The sequence below is a fragment of the Petromyzon marinus genome, chromosome 21 (assembly GCF_048934315.1).
Source record: "Petromyzon marinus isolate PM22_M1 ecotype Great Lakes invasive population chromosome 21, UKy_Petmar_22M1.pri1.0, whole genome shotgun sequence".
In the NCBI taxonomy this organism is placed as follows: domain Eukaryota; kingdom Metazoa; phylum Chordata; class Hyperoartia; order Petromyzontiformes; family Petromyzontidae; genus Petromyzon; species Petromyzon marinus.
The window spans coordinates 10,929,697-10,949,830 of record NC_133687.1 but is presented as its reverse complement, the minus strand read 5'-3'; the positions used below and the strand labels follow the sequence as shown (position 1 = coordinate 10,949,830).

Genomic DNA, 20,134 nt, shown 5'->3' with positions numbered 1-20,134 from the left:
ATGGACGGCACTTCCCCACACCGTAGTACAATTCTTAAAATGTCAACCCAGGAAGGATGATGGACAGAGTCAACCACCCACTCCCGCTCGCCAGGACTTCCACCGCTCCACCAGATTCTATTATACACACCAACACGTGGACACAATTGCAGCCCTTTGTGAAATCCCCGCACCTCCGATCAGTACGGTTTGCTTACGTACGGTGCGAAAGAAGTTCAACATACATAACTGTTGGATGATGGCCTAGCTCCCCTTGCCGTGTTGGTCATGGGAGTTGTTTGACCATACTTCACCACGCTGGTAAAGTGAAGGGTGGACCGTTTCAGATATCACCCAACATTGTTGTTAAGCCTTGGCCGGGAATTGAACTCGGGTCGCCGGCTTTACAGCGTGGTGCGCTAACCAATTCGCCACCGCTCCTCCCCAAACACGCATAAACACGAATAAAATATACTGTATGTATACTGGTGAGATAACGCGCACATAAGCACAGACACATCTACAAACAAAACATACGCATCGCACACTTAACCTAAGACACCGCACATCTAACGCACGAAGACGTCTACACACAAAACAACAACCACAGTTCGCCACTGAGCGGCGGTGACATCACCGCGGCGTTTGTGCCAGCCTAGGTGCACCTTGCCACATATCAACATTCACAACACAAAAACAAAGATCGCCAGTGCAGCCATGTCCAAGGCTGTTGGGGACAAACACTGCCAGCGAGCACTGATGACGGCCGGCCATAACTAACGACGCGAGAGATAGAGGCGGTGTGGCCAGCTTCAGGCCCGGCCGCCTTTGTCTCCCCGGTCCCCTTGTATCCCACACACCGTACCAAATACTCATTTAGGGCCGAGTGGACCAAAGGGAGAGAGGCTCGTGAGCCGTTTTTTTATATTCACTCGGTAACATCGTGGCCGATGTTGGCCGTGGCAGGGAAATCGAACTCAGGACGCTGGGTTCGTAGCGCAGTGCGCTAACCACTACGGCCACCGCTCCCCATCCCAACACACACACACACGTGCACACACAGCGCATTTAAATGTAAATATATAATGAATTGGATACGCGCATGTGCGAACGCATGGTACCAGCTGTGACCCGGATGGAAGAGCCGGGTTCATAATGCATCTTCAGCAGAGCAGCGGGTCCTCCACTCATCCAGCACCTCTTCCACCTCGTCACAGCCAGTCGCATCGTTAGTGTGTCGTCGTCAATAACATCGTCACCTTCATCGTCAGTTAATAATATCTTCTCATCACTGCCACCATCATCATCATCATCATCTCCTTGGACTTATCCTAAATATATCTTAATCAATCTGTCGTCATCACTATCATCGTCAATATGATCATCATTATAATATCATCCTAATATCACACTATCGTCGCGATCGTCATCATTGCTTTGATATCATAAAAAGCTTCAGCACCACCATCATCATAATCACATCCTCTTCATTCTAGCCACCACACATGTGCCGCCGCTGCCATGTGTGATCTCCGTGAGGATGATGCGACATGGAGGGGGGGGGGGAGCTGATGAATCTCCGTAGTCGATGATTCCGCGCGGTGCAGCAGCAGTAGCAGCAGTGGGTAGGCTCTGCCGGTGGTTGTAGTTGTTGGTGGTTGTCGTGCGAGTTGTTGGTGAATATGTCGGGCAGCGCGACGGCTGTTCACACCCAGTATGTGGGACCCTACCGACTCGAGAAGACCCTGGGCAAAGGACAAACGGGTAAGGATACGCGCGCGCACCCCTTACAAACATCACCCGGTTGTAGACTGTTGGGCGCACGTGCTTTTAGTGAGCACCACGCCCGGCCGCCTTTGTCTCCCGAGTAGCGATGCCAATATCCACGTCGCACCAAGCACCCGTTTATGGCCGAGTCGACCGAGTGGGGGGCGGCGGTGGGGGGGGGAGAGGTTCAGGACCGGTTCAGAAAATCGGTGTTGGGTGGCCGTGAGTGGGAATCGAACTCGGGTAGCCGGGTTCGGAGCGCAGCGCGCTGACCGCTCCGCCACCGCTCCCCACAAAGGACACACGGTTAAGACAAAGATCCCCCGTGTAGCCTTCACAGACTGTTGAGGCAAGTGCTGTTAGCGAGCACCTATGAAGGTCATGGTTAAGAACAACAACAACCGCCATTCGCCACGAAGTGACAGTAACGTCACCACGGCGCCTGTGCCAGGCTAGGTGCACTTTAAAGCTGCCACGTGAAGTGTCGAAGGCTCCTTGCCGACAGGAGGAGGTCTCGGGACAGACCCAGCAGGTGCCATGGGATGACTGACCGAGATGCACCACCAGCTGTACCCCCTACTGTGCAAACTCGCTGTGCTTTATCCGCCCTGCGCGCTCCGCTCGTTGTTGTGAGCGTCGCTCCTCTCCCCTCTGTTGTTGATGGAGGGCGACTGCCTCCCAACTGCCCAGCAGCAGCAGCGTCCTTCACGAGCCTCCCCCATAGCACACACACACACAGAGACCGTGTCGCTTAAAGCTTCTCTACAACATTTGTGTCGACTGTATGTATGCTGAACTTCTTTCGCACCGTACGTAGCCAACCGTGCTAATCTCGGAAGCTTTGCATGGGGATGAACCTTGGATGGTAACTATACAGTGCTCGGATGGGGTGTTTTACCATGCATACAACATAGTTGCTATGGGCTGCGGTGTGTCTACGTTGTCTACTGAGGGGCAGTAGGAGGCCAGCGACATCCAGTGATGTACCGTACGTCTGGTGTGCCCTCCGCCTTTGCATCAACCTGAGCTGACGTTATAGGCGAAGTATGGTTACATACACAGCAGTGGGCTGACATCGAAGAATAAGACCGTATCGATCCCCCATACGGTTTGCCATGTGGTCTTGTACAGGGAAATCTGAGTTTTAGGGTCCGTACGGCGTGCAGCCGTTTCAATACGGGCAAATACATTTAGATATTGTCTATTTGTCTGTGTTTCTGCCCTTGTGATGGGACTTTGTAGGATGAACGTTGAGATGAATAAGGTAGGGCACAGATAAGTGGTTGAACAGGTATGTAGCATAGTTTATAGTAGTGTAGTGTATAATGTAGTGTATAGGATGCACGTTGAGATTTATAAGGGACACGGGTTGACCAATAAGGTCTGAATTGGTCTGGAATAAGATATGCACTGATAAGGGGTTGACAGGTATGTAGCATAGTTTATAGTCGTGTAGTGTATAGTAGTGAATAGTAGTGTAGTATATAATGCAGTGTATAGGATGCACGTTGAGATTTATAAAGGGCACGGGGTTGACCAATAAGGTCATGAATTGGTCCGTAATAAGGTCGGGCACTGATAAGGGGTTGACAGGTTTGTGGAATCTACGTTAGTATACTAGCTCCGTCGCATATCCGCCCTGATCAATTATTCGCCCACTCCGAGGCCGCCTTTGTCTCCGGAATTCTGATCTACACCGCACCAGGTACTAAGTTAAGGCTGAGTCAACCTAGGGGAGTCCCCCTGTTGACAGCTTCGTTCAAATGTCCCAAACCACTGAGGTTCCCCCCGGTAGGGAATCTAACGCACGCATAAAGACAAAGGTCCCCCGTGTAGCCTTACCAGGCTGTTGGGGCAAGTGCTGTTAGCGAGCACCTATGAAGGCCGGCACGTCACACGAGGGGGGTTGGTGGCCAGCACCACGCCCGGCCGCCTTTGTCTCCCCAGTGGCGATGTTTACACACCGCACCAGGTACTCATTTGAGGCCGAGTCGACCTAGGGGGAGGAGAGCCCAGGACCGTCACTGTGGCACACGAAGTGGGGGGTGGGTGGCCAGCACCACACCCGACCGCCTTTGTCTCCCCATTACCGATATTTCAACAACACACACCAGGTTACTCATTTGAGGCTGAGTCGACCTAGGTGGAGGAGGGCCCAGGACCGGTTACAGATACAATCGTCACTGGGGGAATCGAACTCGGGTCGCCGGGGTTCGCATTGCAGTTGCGCTAACCGCTGCGCCACCGCTCCCCACAACCCCCGCCACACACACACACTCACTCCTTGTGCAATGCGCATTGCCCCCTAATCCGCCACAATGTGCTTAGCCCAGCCGGCTCCGTGCCCGTGGTGATGAATACTGCACCCGTGTGCGTGTGTGTGAGTGAGTGACGAGTGTGAGAGAAGGGTAGGTAGGTGGTGGGAGGTATTTTCCGGAGCTCAGCCCCTGGACAGCTGCGGCTTAAATTAAGCCATGATACGCATGTATATCTACATACATACATACACACGTGTGTGTGTGTGTATATATAGCCTATAAACTCTGCAACATAAGTATGCCTTTGTATGTGTATAGCAGTGCTGTAGAGTACACCGTTTGTGTGTGTACGTGTAGAGCAGTACTGTACATGTGTGTAGTACTGTACATGTGTAATACTGTACACGTGTATAGCAGTACAGTACTGTACATGTGTGCCTCTATCAGTACTGTACATGTGTGTAGTACTGTACGTGTGTGTAGTACTGTACGTGTGTGTTCTGTTTGCATGTCTTTAGCTGTCAACGTGTACGTACAGTAATAAAACACGTGTGTTGATACGGTACTTGAACATTTGCCTATGCACACTGTGTGCATGTACGGTGTTTGTCTGTAATGTACAGTATGTGTGTGTGATGTGCAGTACGTTTCTGTATGCTTTATGTGTGTCTGTATACAGTGTGTGTGTGGTGTACTGTACACATATAATGCGTGTGATGCGCGTCTGTGCGTGTGTCCTGTATCTGCCGATGCAGTGTGAGCACATTATGTGCTGCAGTACTGTGTAAGGTGTGTGTATAGAGATGTTGCGTGTGACTTATATACGTGTATGGTGTGTGTGTGTGTGTGCATAGTGTGTATGTCAGTCTATGTGTGTATGGTGTGTGTGTGTATGGTGTGTATGTCAGTCTGTGTGTATGGTGTGTGTGTGCATGGTGTGTATGGTGTGTGTGTGCATGGTGTGTATGTCAGTCTATGTGTGTATGGTGTGTGTGTGTGTGCATGGTGTGTGTCAGTCTATGTGTGTATGGTGTGTGTGTGTGTGCATGGTGTGTGTGCATGGTGTATATGTCAGTCTATGTGTGTGTGTCAGTCTATGTGTGTATGGTCTGTGTGCGTGCATGGTGTGTATGTCAGTCAATGTGTGGATGGTGTGTGTGTGCATGGTGTGTATGCCAGTCTGTGCAGTGTGTATGGTGTGTGTGTGCATGGTGTGTATGTCAGTCTATGTGTGCATGGTGTGTGTGTGTGTGCATGGTGTGTGTCAGTCTATGTGTGTATGGTCTGTGTGTGTGTGTGCATGGTGTATATGTCAGTTTATGTGTGTATGGTGTGTGTGTGTGCATGGTGTGTGTGTGTGTGCATGGTGTGTATGTCAGTCTGTGTGTATGGTCTGTGTGTGTGCATGGTGTGTATGTCAGTCTATGTGTGTATGGTGTGTGTATGGTGTGTGTGCATGGTGTATATGTCAGTCTGTGTGTGTATGGTGTGTGTGTGGTGTGGATGTCAGTCTGTGTATGGTGTGTGTGCATGGTGTGTATGCCAGTCTGTGCAGTGTGTATGGTGTGTGTGTGCATGGTGTATATGTCAGTCTATGTATGTATGGTGTGTGTGTGTGTGCATGGTGTGTATGTCAGTCTATATACAGTGAGGGAAAAAAGTATTTGATCCCCTGCTGATTTTGTACGTTTGCCCACTGACAAAGAAATGATCAGTCTATCATTTTAATGGTAGGTTTATTTGAACAATGAGAGACAGAATAACAACAAGAAAATCCAGAAGAACGCATGTCAAAAATTTTATAACTTGATTTGCATTTTAATGAGAGAAATAAGTATTTGACCCCTCTGCAAAACATGACTTCTTACTTGGTGGCAAAACCCTTGTTGGCAATCACAGAGGTCAGACGTTTCTTGTAGTTGGTCACCAGGTTTGCACACATCTCAGGAGGGATTTTGTCCCACTCCTTTTTGCAGATCTTCTCCAAGTCATTAAGGTTTCGAGGCTGACGTTTGGCAACTCGAACCTTCAGCTCCCTCCACAGATTTTATATGGGATTAAGGTCTGGAGACTGGCTAGGCCACTCCAGGACCTTAATGTGCTTATTCTTGAGCCACTCCTTTGTTGCCTTGGCCGTGTGTTTTGGGTCATTGTCATGCTGGAATACCCATCCACGACCCATTTTCAATGCCCTGGCTGAGGGAAGCAGGTTCTCACCCAAGATTTAACGGTACATGGCCCCGTCCATCGTCCCTTTGATGCAGTGAAGTTGTCCTGTCCCCTTAGCAGAAAAACACCCCCAAAGCATAATGTTTCCACCTCCATGTTTGACGGTGGGGATGGTGTTCTTGGGGTCATAGGCAGCATTCCCCCTCCTTCAAACACGGCGAGTTGATGCCAAAGAGCTCCATTTTGGTCTCATCTGACCACAACACTTTCACCCAGTTGTCCTCTGAATCATTCAGATGTTCATTGGAAAACTTCAGACGGGGATGTATATGTGCTTTCTTGAGCAGGTGGACCTTACGGGCGCTGCAGGATTTCAGTCCTTCACGGCGCAGTGTGTTACCAATTGTTTTCTTGGTGACTATGGTCCCAGCTGCCTTGAGATCATTGACAAGATCCTCCCGTGTAGTTCTGGGCTGATTCCTCACCGTTCTCATGATCATTGCAACTCCACGAGGTGAGATCTTGCATGGAGCCCCAGGCCGAGGGAGATTTACAGTTTTTTTGTGTTTATTCCATTTGCGAATAATCGCATCAACTGTTGTCACCTTCTCACCAAGCTGCTTGGCAATGGTCTTGTAGCCCATTCCAGCCCTGTGTAGGTCTACAATCTTGTCCCTGAATCCTTGGAGAGCTCTTTGGTCTTGGCCATGGTGGAGAGTTTGGAATCTGATTGATTGATTGATTGCTTCTGTGGACAGGTGTCTTTTATACAGGTAACACGCTGAGATTAGGAGCACTCCCTTTAAGAGTGTGCTCATAATCTCAGCTCGTTACCTGTATAAAAGACACCTGGGAGCCAGAAATATTTCTGATTGAGAGGGGATCAAATACTTATTTCCCTCATTAAAATGCAAATCAATTTATAACATCTTTGACATGCGTTTTTCTGGATTTTTTTGTTGTTATTCTGTCTCTCACTGTTCAAATAAACCCACCATTAAAATTATTGACTGATAATTTCTTTGTCAGTGGGCAAACGTACAAAATCGGCAGGGGATCAAATACTTTTTTTCCCCTCACTGTATGGTGTGTGTGCATGGTGTATACGTCGGTGTGTGTGTGTTCACATCCTTCCCCAACCCACACCGAAATATCTGACCCTCGTTCACCAACCCGCATTGACCAGCCTGGTGAGGTTTGTTCACACGACCCCCGTTACCTTACAGATTCGCCATCGGGAGGGGTTCATCCAGGAGTGACTTGACGCCCAACAGTAATTGGCGCCGTCCCATAGCCTGACAGCAGAGCCATCACGTTGCGTCCTGGGACACTGAACTGTGACCCCGCGCCCCCCCCCTCCCCGCTCTGCCATGCAGCCCTGCCCGACGTTACGTTCTTAATTGTCGCCTTGGCTCTTTTGCACAGCAGAAATTATTGATGTGGTGGGATTCCTCGAAAGTCGGAGGCCAAACGCAAATATTTACACGATGTCACGTTTACTTAGCATTTTCGCTTGCAGGTGTGTGTGTGTGTCTGCGTGCGCGGTTGTTAGGGCACTGTGCTACGAGTTTAGCGACCCGAGTTCAATCCCCGTTCTCGCCTAACATCAGTGGCGATTCTCGGAACGGGTCCTGGGCCTCCCCTTGGTCGGCTCGGCCCTAAATGAGTACCTAGTGCCCACGTGTAAACATCAGCACTGGGGGAGAGAAAGGTGGCACATATGACCTTTAGCAATTATCATGCTAACCTGAATAGGTGCTCCCTAACAGCACTTGCCCCAGTAGGCAATTTAGACTACGCAGGGAAATCTGTCTTTGTGAGTATGATTGTCGTGTAGAGCGGTGCTCTTCATTGCGAGGCCCGCGGGCCATTGGCCTTTAGTGGCCTTTAGTGTGGCCCCTGACGTGGGTTCTTTGACATTTGTAGCTGGTTACCCCAACTGAGAGTTGGATTGCTCGGCCGTTCTTTGACATTTGTAGCTGGTTACCCCAGCTGAGAGTTGGATTTCTTGGTCGTTCTTGGACATTTGTACCTACATACACAACGATATCACCCAAATGAAACGAATTATGAATCACATTGGCTATGAAAGTCCACATCTAAATAGTGAGGTCAGACTGCGCCACATGCTGTTAGTTGCCAGAGAAATAATCCATCAAAAAAATTCGGCGTCGTGCATTTAATTGCCCCCATGAAATGGTTTGCAAAGGATTCATTGAATGGATGAAACACAGTAAGTATATGTTTTAAAAATTAATTAGTTGTCGTAAACTTTATATCTCTATGTATCACAATTGTGTTGTCCGTTATCACGTCACTATTCTTGACCAATGGCCTTCGTCCCTTCTTAAGCGACTTGCTCTGCCCAAGTGCCCAACTCGCCCTTCTCAACAGTTTGGACGATGTCATTAAACAGCGTGTGCCCTCTAACCCACGTGATCCTCATTGTCTCGATGTCGTTTCAAGCACGTGAGCGCGCATCTCCTCAATGCCCGTTCGCTTTTAACGTCACGTCGTATAATTCTCGTTGTGCGCACGCGCTGGAGTTGCTTTGTTTGGATGATAATGTATAATCATTGTTGCATTTCCCTTGTCCCCCTCTAAAGTAAATGCTAACTTGACTTAAAGCTTTCGTGAATGCAGGATTTCATATTCATTGGGGCTTTCGGTAAAGTCACGTAGATAGGTTAAAAGAAAATAACAAAAAAAACGTTTTGATCGCAGCACAAGCGTTCGTCATCAGGAAGACGAACGCTTGTGTTGCGATCGAAACGTCGTAGTTTTTTTTATTTTCTTTGAACCTAGCTACGTGACTTTACCGAAAGACCCAATGAATATAAATTTTAACATCCAAACTAATGCAATGTGTAGACCCAGCATGGCAAATTATGGTCAACCACCCCCACGACCTGCACACGGGGATGGCTCTCGTGCAGCAGGAAATCAACAACAATTGTCTGTATAAATCTTGATTTAAAGTTTCCGTGACTGCAGGAATTCATATTCTTTGGGCCTTTCGGTGAAGTCACGTGAATAGGTTCTTTGAACATGAACAAATATAACTAACAATTGTCTTCTTGGTTCTTTCGGTAAAGTCACGTAGAATGAGAATAAAACAATAAAACAAAATAAGACAATAAAATTCTCACGACGTTTCGGCCAGGTGAAGGAACAGAACTGTCGGGACGACAGCGCTGTCGTCACGAAAGCTTTAAATCGAAATTTAACAATTGTCTGTTATCTTGATTACCGTCAGCCATGGTTAATCCACTGCTGGTTGGGAGTCCTTTCTAGCGGCTCCACACCTACAAATGGTAACGTGTGGGACACGTGGGGTGGATTTAATAGCGCAGATAAGCGCGCGTCCGACAAAACGCTCACGCGATTGGTCGTCCTCGCGTTGTTCGCTTGGCCACGGACCAGTCGCATCGCGATCTGCGTCTCGCGTGACCAGTTGGCTCCGCAATGCCTCCTTGTGCGCTGTACGAAATGTAAAGGCCTGCTTCGCATTGCCCTAAGCTTAATAAGGGGATTAAACGCAGCACTGCACTGAGGTCTTTTTAGTTTACGTGGAAAAAAATAACACATTCCGGTACTAATTTGAATCTCATTAAGTGTTTATCGTGCGGCTATATACTGCACGTGGCCTTCGCCGACCCCGCAGTGACCAGTGTGGTGAAGTATGGTTATTCAACCAACCCCCATCACTGAAAGGCGTGGGGAGGCTTCCATCCAGGAGTAGATCGATACAAGGCGCCCGCGTGACAATGCGTGGCAATATCCGTGAGCGGCTGCTTGCAGGGCACTGCGCTGTGCACAAGCTGCGGGTGCTGAAAAGGACAGCTCTTAAAGGGGCCCTGCGCACTGCGTCTTAAAGGGACACGGCGCGATTTAAAGGGATCCTCCCGAACTCCCCAGCAAACATGCGACACGTTGCGCCAGCGTTGGTTGACGTGGGACCAACGAGCTTAACGATCTATTAACGTGAGCCGTGGCACGTTCGCACGTGGCACGTTTGTCCGTGTAAATATTGATTGTGGCATAGTTTTGGTTGTAGCAGGGTTTCCGTGGTGCTGGTGCTGTTGCTGTGGCAGGGTGGCTGTGACAGAATTGGCCATCGAGAGTTGCTGTGGCAAGTTGGCCGGATGTATGTGGCAAGCGTGGGTGTGGAAGAGGGTCTATGGCAGGCCAAAGGCTGCATAATACCCGTGGCACCGACGCTGAATAATGTTTGCGTGGCAGTTAATGTTGTGGCAGGGCGTGAATGTGGCAATCTTTCCGATGCCTTCTGGCTCTGACAGGCTTATCGGTTGTGGCAGGAATGCCACGTGAATGCGCGAATTTAGCCGTGGCAGGCTGACTTTGTAGATTTGCTGTTCCAAGTTTTGCCGTGGCACGATGGATGTTGAAGGCGTAGCTGTGGCAGGTATTCTGTGGGAGGGTTTGCCATAGCAAGGTTTCCGTTACTCGAGCAGCCACGTCGCGTCGACCGTGGCACGTTGCCGTGGCAGGCAGACTACGGCAAGGCGGCCGCGTTAAATTCAACCGGTGCCTTCTGTCTGTGGCGGGCAAACATGACCCGTGGCAAGGTGGCTGTGGCACTTTGTACAGCTGTGAGCCGGGGATCTGTCAAGCTGGCCGTGGCAAGTTTTCTGTGGCAGGTTGACGATATTTGACGTCAGCAGTCGCTTGCAGGGTCGATTTGTGTGTCAGTGCATGGTGGTGCACTTGACGCCCAGTCGCGTGGAGTGATAATGTCGCGGTTAGCGTGCTGCCCTACGAACCCGGCAACCGGAGTTCGATTCCCATTCACGACCAACACCACAGTGACGATTATCTGTACCAGTCCTGGACCTCGCCTAGGTCGACTCAGCCTCAAATGAGTACCTGGTGCTGTGTAAAAACATCGCCACGAGGGAGACAAAGGCGGCCTGGCGTGGTGCTGGCCACCCGCCCCCTCATGCGCCCTGCCGGCCTTCACAGGTGCTGCTACTCGTTAACAGCACTTGCCTCCGACGGTCTGTTAGAGGCTACGCGGGGGATCTTTGTATCTGCCCTGGCTGTGGCAGCTGTGGCAAAGGTTGGCCGTGGCGGGGTTGGCCTGGATTTAATCCATCACTCTCGGGGCCCTGCGAAAGCGGATAATCGGCGCCGCAGATTTTCAACGCCGATTTTGGTTGTCCGTCCGCGAGCTTTATTTAAAAATATATATTTACTATTGTAATGACGACGCGAGCTGTGAGATTGAGTTTCGAGTCATTCCAAGCATGCGTGTGTTTGTGTGTGTGCTAAATTTGTCCACATTAGTGAACACCTATTGAGGTCGATCGCCATAACAATAAGAGTAATAATGGAGCGAGTTGGCAGTGGTGTTATTATAACACCAGCTGGGTACCTTCGTCACGAACGCTGTGTCCCTTCAGTGGTGAGTCTCATGGAGAGAGCTATACGTGGCCAGCGCCATCGTTTCGCAGATACCTTTAGACACTCTAATCTATATTGTCTCTTGGTTGTTATTTTTTTTTTACTTAAATCCCATTGGGATTTTTGCACACAGCCTTGTTATACGGTGTTTTTTTTATTTCTGGAAGAATTTGCTGGTTTTTCCTGGATGTTTCTGCTGCGCGTCGTAACTTTAAGATGTTCCGTGTTCATGTTTTTGCTTGTTGCGGTTGCACCCGAGTCAAGAGCCACATGGCTAACAGGGCTACACCTAATAAATAAACTTGAAACTCAACTTGAAACTTGCGTGGGTAATCATAAGTGTGAGCCTGAAGTGGCGGTGTCGTTGTACTTGAGTGCGGCGTGTCAACCAACTAGAACTGTGAATCAGATAGAAATTGCATATCCACCTAACCACAACATTTTTCTCTGGGCACTTTGCTCTCCCGCGTGCCAAACGCAACCACCATCGCAACCCCCCCCCCCCCCCCATTCGATTTGTCCACATTTTGGCTCTTGCCAGGCTGTCGCGAGTGGTGCGACGGCGGTGAGCACACCGCGGCCCTCGGGGATCGGGGGTTGGGCCTGAGAAGGGCCGACAGCCGCTTGCACGGAGGGGGTTTGGTGGCCAGCGCCACGCCACTCTCAACCCGCTCGCACGCCGGCAGACTCTCGCCCCCGCTACCGTTATCCCCTCTGTGGAGGGGAGACATCGTTGTCCCGCATACAGCGCGGAGGGGTAGGAGCTGCAGTGAACGGTGCCGGTATCGGCTGGCGTTTGGTGTCGCGAGCGGTGCCGGTGTGGCGCACAGGAGGAGGAGGAGGGGGGGGGTATCTGTGATAGCAAGAGATACCCCACAAACCCACACAGTAAGTTATAGCTGATGTAAGGGAAAGGGGTGAGGGGTGGACATGATCACCACGGGATGAGGCCACGTTGTGGGTTTTATACCAAATTAATGTAATCGGCGTGAAGCCACTGCCACGTGGCCTCATCCAAAAACAAACACGGATCAGTGCATTGGCTACGAAAAACGCGCGTTCTAATTTAATTTACTGCTCCCGTTGAATCTCGACGGGCTTCCCACTCCGCATGTTTTGACCCCCGTGATTTTGTTAAATTTCCGAGTGTAATCGTTGTGCAGTTGTGATTGCTGTTTGTTTTGTGCTGCTGCTGTATCTGTCTTACCGATATGACGTGTTTATATTTCACTGCCGTATCTCTCCCTGGAGACCTTTTGATATCAATGAGCCCTCGCTTGCTTGAAGAAGAAGATGATGATGATGAAGAGGAATTGGAAGATGATGAAAATGATAATGATGATGATAATGATGAAGAGGAAGACGAAGAAGATGAATATGAAGAAGAAGAAACGAGGCAATCTAAAATCAATCAATTGGCTGAAAACACGAGTGGGGAGTTTCACGGTTGCACCACGCGCATTTCGGATGCGTTTAAGGATGTTTAAATATGTACAACTAGAAGTGGGAATTGTGAAGCGGCGTTTTACTTTTGGGCGCAGTTTGCCAACCGAGTGGGAACTGTGATGCAAACGGAAATTCGTCCATCTCACCCCAACTTATTGGATGGCTTTGTTTCTGGGTACTCTGGTATCCTGCGTGCGCAACACAACCAACATCGCCACCATCATCATCGCCACCATCATCACTGCCATCACAGCCATCATCAAAGCCACCACCACCAGCGTCATCACCACCATCACTATCATCATCATCACCATCATCACCATCACTACCATCACAGCCACCACCAGCATCATCACCAGCATAATCACCATCACCACCATCACCACCACCATCATTACAGCCACCATCTCGACCACCACCATCATCACCACCACCATCACTACCATGACAGCCATCATCACAACCACCATCATCATCAAAGCCACCATCTCGACCACCACCATCATCACCACCACCACCATCACTACCATCACAGCCATCACAGCCATCATCACAGTCACCATCACAACCATCCCCACCACCATCATCATCTCCGACCACCAACACCACCACCATCACAACCATCACCACTGCAGCCACCAACACCACGATCACAACCAGCATCGCAGCCATCGTCATCACTACCGTCTCAACCAACACCACCACCACCAGCAGCAGTGCGTCATCTCCCCCCCTTCCCCCACCGTGTCCCTATAGATTTTGCCCCAATGCCCTTCTCTACTTGACATGCTATAGCGGTCAACCGTGGCGTGTGCGTGCGTGCGTGTTATTGTGCGCGTGTGTGCAAATTGAATGTGTGTGTGTGTGTGTTATTCAGCGTGTTGTGCAATAGAGTGTGTGTTTGTGTGAGTGCTATCTAACATGTGCGTGAATGTCATCTCGCGTGTGTGTCATTGAAGGTGTGTGTGTAATTGAGCGTGTTTGTGTGTGTAATTTTGTGTGTGTTTGCGTGCTATTGAGCTTGTGTGTTACCGTGTGTGTGTGTGATTAGCATGCGTCTGTATGGTGTGGTGTGTAAGCATCAGCACTGGGGAGACAAAGGCAGCCAGGAATGTGACTTCTGGCCACTCCACATCTGCATATGCCGTGCTGGCCTTCATAAGCGCTCACGAAAAGCATTTGTCCCAACAGTGTTGAAGGCTACACGGAGGATCTGTCTCGTGTCTGTCAGTGTATGAACGTAGATATTGATTTATTATGGTCCTGCCCAAAACAAGACAGTTGTGGCTGACTCCCCCTGTGTGGCGAATGCTCATCTATGCCGTATCACAATATCACGCAATATCTCACAATATCTCACCATCACTCAATCTCGCAATATCATGCAATATCTCACAATATCTCACCATCACTCAATCTCGCAATATCATGCAATATCACACAATATCTCACAACATCTCGCAACATCTCACAATATCACACAATATCTCACAATATCACACTCACTCAGTATCTCGCAATATCACAATACGTCACAATATCACACAATATCTCGCAACATCACGCAATATCACACAATATCACACAATATCACACAATATCACACAATATCACGCAATATCTCACAATATCTTACCATCACTCAATCTCGCAATATCATGCAATATCACACAATATCTCACAACATCTCGCAACATCTCACAATATCACACAATATCTCACACTATCACACTCACTCAATATCTCGCAATATCACAAAATGTCACAACATCGCGCAACATCACTCAATATCACATAATATCACTCAATATCACTATCACGCAGTATCACAATATCACTCAATATCACTATCACGCAGTATCACGCAATATCACTCAATATCACTCAATATCACGCCATATCAATCTCGCAACATCTCCCAGTACCCACGCGAAGTGGTGAGACTGACCGCCGTCCTTCAGAGTCTCTCTGCTCATGCGTCGTAGTCGTCGCCGTTTTTATTGGATGGGGGGGCGGGGGGCAGGGGAGTCTGCATTCGTGAGTGATCTTGTATATTTGCGTTATTGAAATGCACGTAAGTCTGTATACGTGTGTAAGTGTGTTAGTGCGTGTACGTGTATATGTGTGTAAGTGTGTAAGTGTGTTAGTGTGTGTGTGTGGTGGGAAGCGGTGGTGTAGCGGTCGGCGCGCTGCGCTACAAACGTGGCGACCCGGGTACGATTCCCGCTCACGGCCAACACGAGTGACGATTATCTGAACCGATTCTGGGCCTCCCCTAGGTCGACGCAGCCTCAAATTAGTACCTGGTGCGATGTGTATTGAACATCGGTACTGGGACGACAAAGGCGGTCGGGCGTGGTGCTGGCCACCCCACCTCCACGTGTGCCATTCCGGCCTTCATAGGTGCTGCTCGCTAACCGCAATTGCCCCAAAAGTCTGTCAAGGCTATACGGGGATTCTTTGTATTTGTGTATTTGTGTGTGTGTGTGTGCGTCTGTCTGTGTTGTTGCATCTACACCTGTGTGTCTGGTCATCACAGTTTTTCTAGTACTTCATATATATAGACAGTTTTAAATGCTTCATACATGAAGTGGGGTTTCAATTTACATCAGCCGGGTTTCTCGGGGAGTTATTTCTTGCAGCGTCGACAGACCTGGCACGGACCGAGGCAATGCCGGCGAGGGTCGCCTCGTTAACCAGTCTGGCGCGTGTGGAGGACACACAGGCGCGCGCGTGTTTATTGATGAGCTCGCAGAGACAAAGGTCCCCCGTGTGGCCTCGACGCAAGCTACTCGGGCAAGTGCTGCTCGCGAGCACATCTGAAGGCCGCCACGAAGCAACGGGGCTCTGCAGTGGCGGGATGTTAACTCCCTCGCCTGGTATGCGGGAGGTCGTGGGTCCGGTCCCGACCCTGACGCCTGCTCTATATTTTTGAGTTTGCGTGTCTCTCTCTCTCCCATCATCATCATCATCACGGTGGGGGGATGTTAACTCCCTCGGCTGGTATGCAGGAGGTCGTGGGTTCGGTCCCGACCCTGACGCCTGCTCTATATTTTTGAGTTTGCGTGTCTCTCTCTCTCTCTCTCCCATCATCATCATCATAACGTAAGGGGACCGTGGCCAATTACAGGCAACGTGAGTTGAGCGTGGACAATTAGACCCAAGCCGAAACATAACATATAAAAAAATAATGTTTTAAAATATATGTGTTTTTTATATGATAGAATATAGTATTGTCATCAGTATGACATACATTTACCAAGTTTGCAGTCGATACCACATTGGGAAGTGGGTTAAAATTGAGTTACAAGATTTGAGGATACAACAACGACAACAACAGTGAGTTAAATGAAAGCGTGTAATAATACATTTTGATTTAAAGCTTTCGTGACTGCAGGGATTCATATTCTTGGTTCTTTTGGTAAAGTCACGTAGAAGGGAAACAATAAAATAATAAAACAATATTGTTTTATAGTTTTATATTTGTATTATTTTATTGTTTCCCTTCTACGTGACTTTACCATGTAATAATAGTTTAATTTTAGTTTAATGGAGGTGCGATGTGGGCAGCACCATGCCCCAGTTGCCTTCGTCTCCCACGGTGCCGGTGAGATACACCACCACCGGTGAGATACACCACCACCGGTGAGATACACCACCACCGGTGAGATACACCACCACCGGTGAGATACACCACCACCGGTGAGATACACTAACCACCGGTGAGATACACCACCACCGGTGAGATACACCACCACCGGTGAGATACACTAACCACCGGTGAGATACACCTCCACTGGTGAGATACACCACCACCGGTGAGATACACCTCCACCGGTGAGATACACCACCACCGGTGAGATACACCTCCACCGGTGAGATACACCACCACCGGTGAGATACACTAACCACCGGTGAGATACACCTCCACTGGTGAGATACACCACCACCGGTGAGATACACCACCACCGGTGAGATACACCACCACCGGTGAGATACACCACCACCGGTGAGATACACCACCACCGGTGAGATACACCACCACCGGTGAGATACACCACCACCGGTGAGATACACCTCCACCGGTGAGATACACCACCACCGGTGAGATACACCACCACCGGTGAGATACACCACCACCGGTGAGATACACTAACCACCGGTGAGATACACCACCACCGGTGAGATTCACCACCACCGGTGAGATTCACCACCACCGGTAAGATACACTAACCACCGGTGAGATACACCATCACCACCACTACTGCAGCAGCAGCAGCAGCAGCAAACGCCCAGGGAGGCCCAGGACTGGTTCGGAATCCCGCTCGCCACCAATGTGAGACGTGGCCAGGAAATCCAACTTCTGTCCACACAACGGTGGTGCCCTGACCACGACGCCACCGCTCGCCACACATCACAATCAGAATGTTTATTTATGCTGCGCTGGAGGTATCCGATGAGCTATATAGTTTATTTTTCACAGATGTCCAGTCGGGGCTGGTAAGAACGTTACAGCAACAAACAGTACAAACACAATGATAGTTGTGCAGAGTACGAGAAAGATAAACAATTCACCTAAACACATACAAATACAACACTAAACCATCCCTATCCTACCAGGCAAAGCCCACTGAGGTATTCACTTATTTTTCAGAAGCGACCTGGCCACAAATGATCGCTCAACAAAGTGGCCCATCATTTGGACATTTATTGCACCGAAATAATCTAAATGGTCTCAACTTATGTTTCTAAATGTTTAGGGGAAAACCGGAGGACCACGTGCATGCTTGCATACAAAAACAAAGATCCCCCATATAGCCACAACGGACTTTTGGGGGCAAGTGCTGCTGGTGAGCACCTGTGAAGACCTGCACGGCGCGCGAGGAAATAGACTGCAAACATCACGCGCGGCCGCCTTTGTCTCCCTCGTGGCGATGATTACGTTGGATGACCTGGGGCTCGTGTCACCTGCCAGGCTAATGTAATTGGTCGAGCGGATGAGCACAAATCGTGGACGATTAGCATCGGCGACAACAACAGCCCCTTGTCGCCAGCGACGTTGCATTTCAGGACGCTCGAACTACGTCGCCGAGCAACGCTCCGAGCCGACCCACCAGATCGACCTTGTTCACGGACACCGAGAGCAAAGAGGGTCCACCATGCAGTTCGCTTTTTCAGGAACTACCGATGGTATTTGGTGCAATGCACAGGTGGCTGAGCGATTTCGTGCGCACGTCACTGCCACGGCCTGTCAATTGCTGACGGGCTTTACCTGCGGAGTTGATTTGGTAGATGCCCACCCCACCACCCCCACAACTTTGAGAGTGGTGCAGGTCGTTGCTTGCCGCATGGCGTGTTGGCCCTTGATGGTCGTGTGCTCAAGCAACGGTGTAAAAACACGCACACCCACACGCGTGCCTGGTAGATTTAAACTCGAAACACCGGAACACACGACGGGGTACATTGGTCAAGCCGGCAAATGTACCAACCGAATGTGACCTCAACGACCTAGAGGTCAACAGTTCTCAATTTGTCTGGCATGGCGCCCGCGTCCCCTCCACGTGTCGGCCCCCACCGTCGCCCCCCACCCTCGTCCCCCACCCTCGCCCCCCACCCTCGTCCCCCACCCTCGCCCCCCACCCTCACCCCCCACCCTCGCCCCCTATCCGCGTCCCCTCCACGTTTGCGCCTCGTGATTTATATTTTTTACTGCAGTGGAAAGAGACAGGGAGGCTTGCGGTGTCTTGTCTCCGCAACGTGGCGCAGACATTCTCCCGCGCACGTTTAGGATTTCTCCTGCGCGTTAACCTCGCCGCAGCCTCCGTCCCCTCTGCCCAAAGCCGATTACCGAGAGGCCGCTGCTTCACTGGCTAGGAACTGCGGGGGTAGACGGTCGGCAGAGGCCGCTCTCGACGCTTCCCTAGAGGGTCTGGGGAGCGGTGCCGAAATGTCCAGCATTTCAAAAAAATGGCCCAAAGTTAATAACATTGACACGCGCGCGCGCGCGCGCGCGGTAACACGTGGACACGCACGTGGACACGCGCGCGCGGTGACACGTGGACACGCGCACACAGATACCCTGACACCGATTCTCCCACACGCACTGACACCGACACTCTCACACTCTATCGCGCCGCTCGCACGCTCTGGCTAAACAGTAATCGTCCCCCCCCCACTGCCCCCCGAGGCACGCCTCCCTCCGGCGGTGTTTTATCTGCTTAATAAGCTGTGAAGGGCGTGGAGCACACGCCGCCGCCACCACCACCACCGCCACCACCACCGCCGCCACCACCGCCGCCACCACCGCCACCACCACCACCACCATAACCATCGCCACCTCCCCCAGCAGCAGCGCTGTATGTGTGTGTGTGTCTGTTTCGTCAATGTCTGTGTGCTCTTGCCCCAAACGTGTCTGCAGGCTATATGGAGGGTCTTCGTCTGTGTGTACGGTTGGGTCAGTAGGGAGCACATGTGGTGCATCTACTAGTCATCTCAGTCGGTCTACCCCCGTGGCACCTGGGTCTGTCTCGTTACCTCCCGCCAGATGCGACAGCCTTCGACAGTTCACGTGGTCTCATGGTGCACCTAGCCTGGCACAAGCGCCATGGTGATTTCACAACCGCTGTTGTTGTTGTTGTTGAAGGATGGCACAGCGGTTTACACACTGCACTATGAAACCCAAATGTCTGAGTTGAGTTCCTGGACAAAGCGACCATCGGTGGCATTGATCGCGATGGTATTGATTGATTATGGTGTTGATAGTGATGGGAATGATGCTGGTGATGAGTGTGATGATGGTTTGTGTCGCTCTCCATCTCCCCCTCCTCCTCCTCCTCCTCTCCGCGTGTGCGCAGGTCTCGTGAAACTCGGCGTTCACTGCGTCACCACCAAAAAGGTTGCCATTAAAATCGTCAACCGGGAAAAGCTCAGCCAGTCTGTGCTCATGAAGGTCTGAATCGTCCGCTCGCTCGCTCACTCACCTGCCCATTCGCTCACTTCTTTGCCCGTTCACTCAGTCACTCACCCACCGCTCACTAACTAACTCGCCCGCTCACTTACCCGTTCACTCGCTCATCTTCTCACGCATTCAC

General features: G+C 50.4%; 1 protein-coding gene across 4 annotated transcripts in view; it reads left to right on the top strand.

The window, feature by feature from the left end:
- Nucleotides 1-1,058: 1,058 nt before the first annotated feature.
- LOC116944370 (serine/threonine-protein kinase BRSK2-like) overlaps nucleotides 1,059-20,134 on the top strand; it is a 50,693-nt gene continuing 31,617 nt past the window's right edge. Inside the window, exons 1-2 of one of the 4 annotated variants that reach the window (XM_076068552.1) lie at nucleotides 1,059-1,743; nucleotides 19,898-19,992. In XM_076068552.1, coding sequence (XP_075924667.1) covers nucleotides 1,662-1,743; nucleotides 19,898-19,992 — 177 coding nt within the window. In that variant the 5' untranslated portion in view covers nucleotides 1,059-1,661. The remainder of the gene's footprint in view (nucleotides 1,744-19,897; nucleotides 19,993-20,134) is intronic. The other 3 variants (XM_076068553.1, XM_032957940.2, XM_032957941.2) reach the window with 3 other exon arrangements.